Here is a 12,278-nt window from a genome sequence, read left to right as displayed (position 1 = left end):
TCAACCACGTGTTAAAGTCTTTCTGCTAGAAATTCCTGAAGGCAAACTGATGTGCTATTGTCACATCTAGTAACACCATAGTGCCCTCCAAGCTTGATGAGAAACTCCGGGCTCTGGGCTTAAACAGCTCGCTGGATACTGGACTTCCTGTCAAGCAGACGCCAGGTGGTTAGAATGGGCAGCAACATCTCCTTATCACTGACCCTCAACAATGGAGCCCCGCAGGGCTGAGTTCTCAGCCCACTCCTGTATTCCCACTCTTGCAACACACAGCTCCAATGCCATCATTAAGTTTGCTGATGATACGACGGTGGTAGGTCTGATCACTGACAATGGTGAAACAGCCTACAGAGAGGAGGTGCACACTCTGACACACTGGTGTCAGGAGCACAACCTCTCCCTCAACGTCAGTAAGACAAAGGAGCTTGTGGTGGACTTCAGGAGAAGAGATAGAGAACACAGTCCCATCACCATCAATGGAGCACCAGTGGAGAGAGTCAGCAGCTTCAAGTTCCTGGGTGTCCACATCACTGAGGAACTCACATGGTCCATCCACACTGAAGCCGTTGTGAAGAAGGCTCATCAGCACCTCTTCTTCCTGAGACGGCTGAGGAAGTTTGGAATGAACCGCCACATCCTCACACGGTTCTACACCTGCACTGTAGAGAGCATCCTGACTGGCTGCATCTCCGCCTGGTACGGCAATAGCACCGCCCACAACCGCACAGCACTGCAAAGGGTGGTACGAACTGGCAGACACATCATCGGAGATGAGCTTCCCTCCCTCCAGGACATATATACCAGGCGGTGTGTGAAAAAAGCTCGGAGGATCATCAGAGACTCCAGCCACCCGGGCCATGGGCTATTCTCACTGCTACCATCAGGCAGGCGGTATCGCAGCATCAAGACCCACACCAGCCGACTACATGATAGCTTCATCCCCCAAGCAATCAGACTTTTGAACTCTTGATCTCCCACGATCAAAATACATCAGCACTGCACTTTATTACTCTTACTCTTATATCTCACACCGGACTGTCATAAATTATATTATTATTATATTATATTCTCTCTTAACAACACACTGGCAACTTACTATCAAGTTGAATAATGAATAATGTGAATAATGTGTATCTATATTGTGTGTATTGTATACTGTACATTGTATGTTATTATTTGTATATTGTGTTGTGTGTAATTATGTGTATATTAGATTTTAAATTGTGTTGTAAATCTGATGTTTATTGTAAATTGGTGTATGTCCCATCACTGTCATGACTGCTATGTTGCTAGGAACTGCACCCAAGAATTTCACACACTATTGCACTTGTGTATATGGTTGTGTGACAATAAAAGTGATTTGATTGATTTGATCTGGTAAATACATAGTCACAGGTGACATTGCGAATTATACATCTTCAGCAGAGCTGAAGTAATATACAGTAATTAAAATGAGCCCACCATTACTAGCAACAACTTTAAAAATGAACACATAAATTCAATAATTATAATCCAGTAATATATAATATTCTGGAATGTGCCATTCTGAATTTTTACTCTTGATGTTTTAAGTATATGACGCTAATACTTTTGTACTTTTACTTAAAGGGATAGTTCACCCAAACAAGAAGATTCTGTCATCATTTACTCTTCAAGTCGTTCCAAACCTGTATGACTTTCTTTCTTCTGTGGAACATATATTTTGAGACTTATTATACAAGACTTTTCCATGTCTCACAAAGATATCATTTTTGGCTTCCTTAGGATAAACACAATGGCTAACTTGTTGACTCAGTATTTTGTTGTTTTTAAATGTCATCACTTTAAGGCACTGTTCTTAAACAGCTTCTCTTGCTCAGCTTCAATAATAAAGTTAAGAATGAAAATTATGAGTGATTCTTTTTGCTATTTTAACTGTAAAAAGTGGTATGTTAACTGCTGCTGCAGTACTTCCACATTCTGGATCCTTTGAGGGTTTATTCAATGAATAATGCATTCAGTGAACATGTATGAGTAGGTTTAGCATGCATTTAGGGAAAATAGTTTTACAAAATCTTTAATCTTTACTCTATAAAAGACTACCTTCAGACTTCAAAATCCAAAAGTAATTCTCCTTATTACAAAAAAAAAAAAAGTAAAAATAAAAGCATCTTGCCTTTAAGTGAAAGGATTTTAAAATACTCATATAGTGCAACTTGAAATACTTGTTGGCTGTGTTACAGTATATTTGTTTCAAGTATGACCACGTTACCATGTCCTTTAAATATTGGTCTTTTTTTTGAACAACTGATGCATTGTTAGCTGCTTTTTTCCAATTTAAAGGAGGCAGATTGCAAAAGAAAGGAACTGCTGATTTCTTTTCTTCAATTATTTCAAGTTGCACTTAGAGAAAGCCAGAAGTCAATGAGAACACACTTCATAAGTCCACAAAGAGACCACATAGATTCCAAGGGTGGTCTTGCGCATAGAGGTTAGGGCTTCATCATGGGAAACATCCAAAAAAAAAAAAAAAAAAAAGGTAAAATACAAAAAGAAAGTTAACAACAGACCAGTGGGGAAAGGGGGAGTTTGTTTTAGGGAAACATGCAATTTTTATTTAAATAACTTACCATGTACTCCTTCACGAGTTTTGAGGGATCTTCATTCAGGTAAGCAGCAAGTGTTCTCTAAATGCATTCACGTTTTCTTTTCGATGGTGGCATTCTGGAAAATGTGTCAAATGAGCAGTGTTCAGCAGAATGAACACACAAGTTAGCACTTTGATTTTCAGACTTAGTCCTGTACCTCTAACACTTTCTTTAAATAGCATCACACAGAATATCCCACAGTGTTATTTCCACAAAAGTCAAGTTTGTCAATCTATTCATTGGCTGAAATTAATTCTACAACAGCATCTGTGAGGGCCCCAAAATACCAGGAACCAGTACAAGAAAACAAACAAATGGTCCTAAAACAGAAGCTTTGCTACAGGAAAGCTACAAAATAATCTTGGATGTCACAGTTGTGCCTACTGCATAAATGACAACACTGATGCTTCTGAGAAATGCGGTAAATTTACTAAAGTTGTTCTAAAGTTAGAACAAGCCTTGAAATTAAAACGGTATGAATCATGTGTATATTAACATTCCAGAGCATATAAACCAAGGGTTAAAGGGATAGTTCGCCCAAAAATGAAAAGTTCAGTCATTATTTACTCAACCTCATGTTGTTCAAACCCCTTATGATTATTTTCTTTCTGAACTCAAAAGGTTAATTTTGGCCAGTTTGTCCTGCTGGTTTCTGTCCATACAATGATAGTCAGTGGTGCCTGCATCTTCTGAAGCTTCAAAAGCATCATCAAATAATTCCATGTGACTCCTTCTGTATAATCTGAAGTCATATGATTGGGTTTGGTGAGAAACAAACAGAACACTATTCTGTGCCCCTGTTCCTCCTTTGTTTTTGGAAATTCTGAAGAACTGGGTTGAGAAATGATCAAGCTGACCCATATATTTGGACACCAAAGGGATTGTTGTAATTGTACTGAATTCCACAGATACCTAATAAAATTTTAAAATGACAAATCAGATTGGTTGCTGATAAATTTGTTACAATATTATCATATACCACAGTATTTCTTTACCAGCACTTACACACAGATGAAATACAAAATTGTTACAGATGAACAAACCTGAAATACATCCAAAGGATTTCAATTCAGAATTTGGATTTACATACAACAACTATCACAGCTGACATTACATCACAAAGTCTTCCCTCTTGCTCAGTAAAGAGTGCTGGTCATCTGTTCTTAAATTCCACGATGAAAGGCAGACTTCACGCCTCCTGTGTGCAAATGCAGACTAGTAAAATTATGAATGATCTAACCTACAAGTTTAGTAAGCAAGATGCCATCTTATTCAAGAGTCCAATGTATTTATTGCGATATGTGTAGTTAGAGATGCCAAAGTTGGAGTTAACATTTGATATTAAATAAAAAGGCTCAACGCCATTATTAGTATGCACTATTGCCACTTGTTGGGAAATAACTAAAAAGCAATAGCCTATAACAAATAAATCTACTAATGCAAACTTGCTAAATGCACACTGATGTAGCTGCCTGGAGACAACTTTTTTTTTTTACCTGGAGAGGATGTGTGTGTCAGACGTGTTTTAAGGTGACGTACCTGAGACGACGTGTGTGTGTCAGACGTGTTTTAAGGCGACGTACCTGAGACGACGTGTGTGTGTCAGACGTGTTTTAAGGCGACGTACCTGAGACGACGTGTGTGTGTCAGACATGTTTTAAGGCGACTTACCTGAGACGACGTGTGTGTGTGTCAGACGTGTTTTAAGGCGACGTACCTGAGACGACGTGTGTGTGTCAGACGTGTTTTAAGGCGACGTACCTGAGACGACGTGTGTGTGTCAGACGTGTTTTAAGGCGACGTACCTGAGACGACGTGTGTGTGTCAGACGTGTTTTAAGGCGACGTACCTGAGACGACGTGTGTGTGTGTCAGACGTGTTTTATGACGACATACCTGAGACGACGTGTGTGTGTCAGACGTGTTTTAAGGCGACGTACCTGAGACGACGTGTGTGCGTCAGACGTGTTTTAAGGCGACGTACCTGAGACGACGTGTGTGCGTCAGACGTGTTTTAAGGCGACGTACCTGAGACGACGTGTGTGCGTCAGAAGTGTTTTAAGGCGACGTACCTGAGACGACGTGTGTGCGTCAGACGTGTTTTAAGGCGACGTACCCGAGACGACGTGTGTGCGTCAGACGTGTTTTAAGGCGACGTACCTGAGACGACGTGTGTGCGTCAGACGTGTTTTAAGGCGATGTACCTGAGACGACGTGTGTGTGTCAGACGTGTTTTAAGACGGCATACCTGAGATGACGTGTGTGTGTCAGAAGTGTTTTAAGGCAACGTACCTGAGACGGCGTGTGTGTGTCAGATGTGTTTTAAGGTGATGTACCTGGAGACAACGTACTTAGTACACGTATAATTTTTTTTTATACATTTCTGATATACGCCACCGTCATGTCGCCGCCGGTAGATGTTCCTTACGTGCACTCGCCGTGAAGTCGCCTCCAGTCTTACGTCAGCAGTCCCAATCAATCCCATTCAAAATTCGACACGGTCTGACAACGACGGAAGGGTAGACTGCTCCTTCTCCTTCTCCCAGGAAGCCTTTAAAGTGGCACTATCCACTCGCCATACAGCAGGCAGTAATGTCCAGAAGGTTTAGACATTTACTTGTGCATCCGAGTTATAGATAGTTTTGGGCAACTGCTGTTGGTAATGCAGCCTTTTCAAAATCTTGCCAATAGAGCGCAACTGTCTGGTTCCAGAAGGAAAAGTCCCATTCATTTTCTCCATAGGCAAATAGATTTTTTAACAACAGCTAACGATAACCATAAACCTTTTAAGACAGACCTATTGTGAGCTACGAGGCTGTTAATGGATGGTATCAGCTTCTGTTGGAGCCATCAGTCCAAGTTGTTTTAACTTAACTAAAAAATTGTGTTTAGTAGCAGAATTCCTGATTAAGAACTATTCTACCTGTGATCAAGCAGATAAAGATCCACCAATCAGAGAATCCTGGCCAACAAAGCCCGCCAAATGAGCTCAGCAGCGACTCTTTTGATGCACTGTGAAAAACACAACCTTCACCCTCAAACTACTTTTACATTTGTAAAAATCTTAATATTTTGTAAAAGTCTTAAAATGGAATGTTTCTTCACTTATAAATAGCAGCTTTAAATCAAAAGTTTTTCATTTGATTATGTCATTCGCAATGCTTCATGGGATTATACTGTAGTTCATTCCCTCATTAAAGACTAAATATATAGTCTTGTCCTTTTTTTTTTTTTTTTTTTGTGGTCAGATTTTCAAATACTTTTTTGCTTCAAATAAAAGTTTGTATTGTTATGATTCACCTCTGAGTTGGTTGGTTTGGTTCATGGCTTAGAATTCTTTTAGGAAATCCTTATGGGAAAAATGGAAGGGAAAAATACTTCCGGAATCCAGGCCGCTGAAAAAGTGGCCGAGCACTGTTGCGCTCGATAGTTAACACATTAATTTCATTCTGGTTAATCTAAATGTAATAAATGGTACGACAATAATGGCAAATATCGATAGATTTGAAAAGAAACATTAGCATTTGAAAATATGGTACTCCACAATCGACTTCAAACTTGCATTAATGTCTAGCCCCTTTTTTGGCATGGAATGTCAACTTTTCACAATCCAGTCAATTCCTGCTGGATAAAATAAAGCCCTTCCAAATGTTTTTTTTTTTATCGTTGAATATTCCGTTTCATTTGGAAATATGTCATATTAGTTGGGTTAAACACAAGACACACAATATTAAACCAGCGACCACTAAACACAAAGCGTCACCAGCTAGCAACCAGACACAAACATAAGTAAATTGCTAAGGTTGCGAAGTTGTTGTTTTTTTTGTTTTTTTTCCAAGTTTTTCTATATAACTATCCCAATAATTGTTCCATCTGTGTGTCATGTCTGTTATTTTACTGTCATATCCTGGCTTGTGAAAATGTGGGTTAAACTGTCTACAATTTCCCCATGACTTTGGGAGACGCTGTAAATGTGTGCACTTTCTTTCTAGGCATGCCTTGTTTAAGTTTGTGTCCTGGTTTCTTGTATAAATTATTTCAAAAACTAAAAAGCTCTGTCTGTGTGTTATCCTGTTTCTCTCTTTTTTAGGTCTATTACTGCCGATCACTGGCTATTGCCTATATTGAGTACACAGTGCTGCATTTCTTCCATGACCTGTGTCAGGATGAACAGACTCCAGCTGCTCTCGGATCAGTCTTGAAGCATCTCTGTACTCTTTATGGCCTGTGGGCACTCACCAACCACATTGCCATCCTGTATCAAGGTAATTCACTGTTCGCTACACTGGTTTCCTTGGTTTTCTATACACCTCTGCTGGTTTTGGATATATAAGACACATGAGTTGAAATATATTATGGTTTGCTTGTGTTTAGGAGGTCATTTTTCTGGTTGGGAGCCGGTTGACATAATACAGACTGCCATACTCAGTCTCTTTGGCCAGGTTAGCATTGTGATATCTATAGTCCTAACAGACACTCTAAGGGGGCTTTCACACAGGATGCATTCCTGTGTTCAAAAATGACTAGACACAGTACGCTGGAATAGAATAGAATGCAGGGGTCTCGAGAGAGACATTTTTTTAAAAGTTGAGCTTCTTGAAACTAGACATGGTGTTGTAACAATATGGCGCTGATGAGGCTAGATGCTGAAAAAACAGAGCAAGAGTCAAAGACCTTACAAATGTAAATAAATATAGCGCAGTAGAATGCAAGAATGCATTGTGTGTAAACAGCCCCAAAGAAACAAATGCATTATGATGCAAATATCAGAAACACTTTGTAATAGCAAGTGTCATGTCACTCTCCCTGTGTAGCTGAAGGATGATGCTGTGGCACTGGTTGATGTGGTGGCTCCTCCTGACTTCATCCTGAACTCTCCCACTGGCAAAGCTGATGGTGAGGTAAGAGAACACATACATAAGTGCACATGTGCACACAAAAGGGACTCACCAGCTTTCCGTTGTGACTCCTGAATATGTCTGCAAAAGTAATTTACATTGTTCCTCTAATGTATTTTGACACTTACCGTAAGTTAAGCCACTTTGTGAATTTCACTGCATTAGATGACAAATATCAAGACAAGTGGCATAGTAAAAATTTTTTACTAAAAACACTTTTTCTCAGAACTAACTTTACTTTCCTGAGCCATTTTTGCAGTTACTTTTAATCAGCTTAGTCTTGTGGTGTGTCACAGTACCACTCTTTTCTTAAGGTGTAAAATTTTTAGAAGCAAAAAAATTTACTTGATGGACCTTTTAAATCATACAGATTTGAAAAATAATGAGAGTATTTTCCTGCCAGTTTATTTTAACCCCAATTCCGAAAAAGTTGGGACTGTATGGAAAATGCTAATAAAAACAAAAAGGAGTGATTTGTAAATTCTATTCACCTGTGCTATATTGAAATCACTACAACACATAATTTGATGTTTTACCTTGTGAATTGAATTGTTATTTTGAAAATATATACTCATTCTAAATCAGATGATTGCAACACGCTCCAAAAAAGATTTTGAGGGTTTACCACTGTGAAACACCACCATTTCTTCTAATTACACTTTGTAATGTGCCACACATTCTCAGTTGCAGACAGGCCAAGACTGCAGGCAGGCCAATCTAGCACCTGCAGTATGTGGTTTAAAGTTGTCCTGCTAGAAAACCATTTCTAAATACGTGTGATCTCCCTTAGACGCCACTGTCTTAAAAACGGTATTTTGTCTGTACTGGATATCATGACATGGGCTCGGGAATAGTTCGGTAAATCTTTGTTAGTCAATACCATTCGCCACTGCATCCACAGATGCAAGTTCAGGCTTTACTATACAAAGCAGAAGCCAAACATAACACTGTCCAAAAGCGCCGCCAACTTCTCTGGGTTCGGTCTCATCTGAGATGGAAAGTAGAACAGTGGAACTGTGTGTTCTGGTCTGATGAGTCCACATTTCAAATAGTTTTTGGAAAAAAGAGGAAAGAGGCCCAAGAGGAAAAGGGCCAACCAAGCTGTTATCAGCGTCAGGTCCAAAAGCCAGTTTCTGTCGTGGAATGGGGTGTCATAGCATGGGTAACTTTCACATTTATGAAGGCACCATTAAGAAAAATATGTTCAAATTTTGGAGCAGCATATGCTGCCATCAAGACACCATCTTTTCCAGGGACGTCCCTACATTTTTCAGCAGGACAACACCAAACAACATATTGACCAGATTACAAGTGCATAGATGTGTAAGCAGAGATCTCAGGTGCTAGATTGCCCTGCCTGCAGTCCTGACCTGTCTCCAATTAAGAATGTGTCACATTAGGAAGCACACCATACGGCAACATAGATCCTGTACAGCTGAGCAGCTGAAGACCTGTATAATGGATGAATGGGGGAAAATTGCACTTTCTAAACTAAAATAACTTGTGTCTTCAGTGCCCAAATGCTTAATACATGTCATTAGAGGAAATGGTGATGTTACACCATGGTGAACAGTCGGCTGTCCCAACTTTTTTGGAGCATGTTGCATTCGTCTAATTTGAAATGAGTGTATATATATTTATATGTATATATATATATATATATATATATATATATATATATATATATATATACAGGTGCATCTCAATAAATTAGAATGTCGTGGAAAAGTTAATTTATTTCAGTAATTCAACTCAAATTGTGAAACTCGTGTATTAAATAAATTCAGTGCACACAGACTGAAGTAGTTTAAGTCTTTGGTTCTTTTAATTGTGATGATTTTGGCTCACATTTAACAAAAACCCACCAATTCACTATCTCAGAAAATTAGAATACATCATAAGACCAATAAAAAAAACATTTTTAGTGAATTGTTGGCCTTCTAGAAAGTATGTTCATTTACTGTATATGTACTCAATACTTGGTAGGGGCTCCTTTTGCTTTAATTACTGCCTCAATTCGGCGTGGCATGGAGGTGATCAGTTTGTGGCACTGCTGAGGTGGTATGGAAGCCCAGGTTTCTTTGACAGTGGCCTTCAGCTCATCTGCATTTTTTGGTCTCTTTTTTTCTCATTTTCCTCTTGACAATACCCCATAGATTCTCTATGGGGTTCAGGTCTGGTGAGTTTGCTGGCCAGTCAAGCACACCAACACCATGGTCATTTAACCAACTTTTGGTGCTTTTGGCAGTGTGGGCAGGTGCCAATTCCTGCTGGAAAATGAAATCAGCATCTTTAAAAAGCTGGTCAGCAGAAGGAAGCATGAAGTGCTCCAAAATTTCTTGGTAAACGGGTGCAGTGACTTTGGTTTTCAAAAAACACAATGGACCAACACCAGCAGATGACATTGCACCCCAAATCATCACAGACTGTGGAAACTTAACACTGGACTTCAAGCAACTTGGGCTATGAGCTTCTCCACCCTTCCTCCAGACTCTAGGACCTTGGTTTCCAAATGAAATACAAAACTTGCTCTCATCTGAAAAGAGGACTTTGGACCACTGGGCAACAGTCCAGTTCTTCTTCTCCTTAGCCTAGGTAAGACGCCTCTGGCATTGTCTGTGGTTCAGGAGTGGCTTAACAAGAGGAATACGACAACTGTAGCCAAATTCCTTGACACGTCTGTGTGTGGTGGCTCTTGATGCCTGGACCCCAGCCTCAGTCCATTCCTTGTGAAGTTCACCCAAATTCTTGAATCGATTTTGCTTGACAATCCTCATAAGGCTGCGGTTCTCTCGGTTGGTTGTGCATATTTTTCTTCCACACTTTTTCCTTCCACTCAACTTTCTGTTAACATGCTTGGATACAGCCAGCTTCTTTGGCAATGAATGTTTGTGGCTTACCCTCCTTGTGAAGGGTGTCAATGATTGTCTTCTGGACAACTGTCAGATCAGCAGTCTTCCCCATGATTGTGTAGCCTAGTGAACCAAACTGAGAGACCATTTTGAAGGCTCAGGAAACCTTTGCAGGTGTTTTGAGTTGATTAGCTGATTGGCATGTCACCATATTCTAATTTTTTGAGATAGTGAATTGGTGGGTTTTTGTTAAATGTGAGCCAAAATCATCACAATTAAAAGAACCAAAGACTTAAACTACTTCAGTCTGTGTGCATTGAATTTATTTAATACACGAGTTTCACAATTTGAGTTGAATTACCGGAATAAATGAACTTTTCCACGACATTCTAATTTATTGAGATGCACCTGTATATATAAAATTAAATTCATATGGTAAAACATCAAATAATGTGTTGTAGTGCTTTCAATATAGCAAAGGGTGAATAGAATTTACAAATCACTCTTTGTTTTTATTAATATTTTCCATACAGTCCCAACTTTTTCGGAATTGGGGTTTTAAAAGTTAGCCTATGATACTGGCAGGCAGTGATGATGCAATGTTTACAGGAAAGTATTACAGCTGTGTGTCACATAATGGGGCAAACTCAACATCATCTCATAAAATCAACAATTATTAGGCCTTTGAGTAGTGCATTAATTTCCACTATTGTCGCAAAGCAAAACATTACTGCAGACCACAGTTAATTAAAGCAAAACCTTTCTTATTAGCAATCCACTTTACTAGACAATAACCTTAAGGGTGTGTAATATTTTTATCCTCGTTAGAAACATGATTCTGACTAGACATTATGGTTACTGAGTCATTCCTCAAACCATTTAAGCATATTCACAAAACACTGTTGATTTCTTGTCTGGCAGACCATAATTTTTTGAGTTAAAAAAACAGCCAGGCCTTTTTTTGTTGTTGTCAATTAAAAAGGCTAGACAGAACAGTCACCCACACCTATACACACTCCACTGACACAAAGACCTTTTTACTTTTTCACCTGCAGGGTGAGATGCTTAATTTCTAGGTGAGTGGAAATTTACTGGAAAAATGCTCTTTACTCTGGCACTCTGGAGTCCATTTTCTGACTCACTTGAGGTTCTGATAAAAGAGATGTCTTGTTTATGAAAGGTCTCTTTATGTTTGTTGTCTGACTGCTATTGTTTTGTATTTGAATTGGAGAGATGTTCTTTGATAGTGAGTCACATGGATTGACCATATTTTTGTCTTTTGGTGTAACTAATGACTTAAGTTATTTTGTCTGCTTCTCATGTGTTTTAGCTCTACAAAAACCTGTGGTCCACAGTCATGCAGGGCAAGAATGTTCTGGAACGGCCATCTTGGTGGGCTGAGTATTGTTGTGACAAATATGTAGTTGGGTCTCTTCGAGCTAAATTGTAACTCCTAGCGCTGGAGAACGGTTAGGAAACAAAATAACTGGTCCGTTAGTCCATTTGTCCATGAATGGACTGTCTTTGTTTATATCGCTGGTGCTTTAAGGAATGGACTATAAAATAGGACGCAGATGGTGGAAAACCCTGAGAAGAACCTCAGAATTAAATTGAACTTAATCCAACCCATTTGCGCGTCGAGCGGGGAATTTCGCCAAACCCACTTGCGCATAGATTTAGCGCACGCTTGCAGGAAAATACCAAAACTTCATGGCTTGACTATTGGCTTTGCACTTACGACTTATGGCATAGCGTTGTGTTTAGCATTGCATTTAGCGCTAGCACTCTTAAAATAGGGCCCTGTATCTGTAGATTCTATAAAAGTGGGAGTGTTCATTTATTTTATTGCACTAACAACCAAAGAGTAGTAACAAAAACGTCTCAGCACCTTAGTGATATTGC

At 39.3% G+C, this 12,278-nt stretch overlaps 1 protein-coding gene across 1 annotated transcript in view; it reads left to right on the top strand.

Annotated features, from left to right (window-relative positions):
- acox3 (acyl-CoA oxidase 3, pristanoyl) overlaps nucleotides 1-12,278 on the top strand; it is a 34,028-nt gene extending 21,750 nt beyond the window's left edge. The window contains 4 exon segments of the mRNA XM_051696500.1: nucleotides 6,717-6,891; nucleotides 7,001-7,068; nucleotides 7,441-7,527; nucleotides 11,707-12,278. Of these exon segments, the coding sequence (XP_051552460.1) occupies nucleotides 6,717-6,891; nucleotides 7,001-7,068; nucleotides 7,441-7,527; nucleotides 11,707-11,826 (450 nt within the window). The 3' untranslated portion in view covers nucleotides 11,827-12,278.

Source organism: Myxocyprinus asiaticus, chromosome 1 (assembly GCF_019703515.2).
Source record: "Myxocyprinus asiaticus isolate MX2 ecotype Aquarium Trade chromosome 1, UBuf_Myxa_2, whole genome shotgun sequence".
Classification (NCBI taxonomy): Eukaryota; Metazoa; Chordata; class Actinopteri; order Cypriniformes; family Catostomidae; genus Myxocyprinus; species Myxocyprinus asiaticus.
Note: the sequence above shows the minus strand (reverse complement) of the source record. Positions and strands in the feature narration are given on the sequence as shown.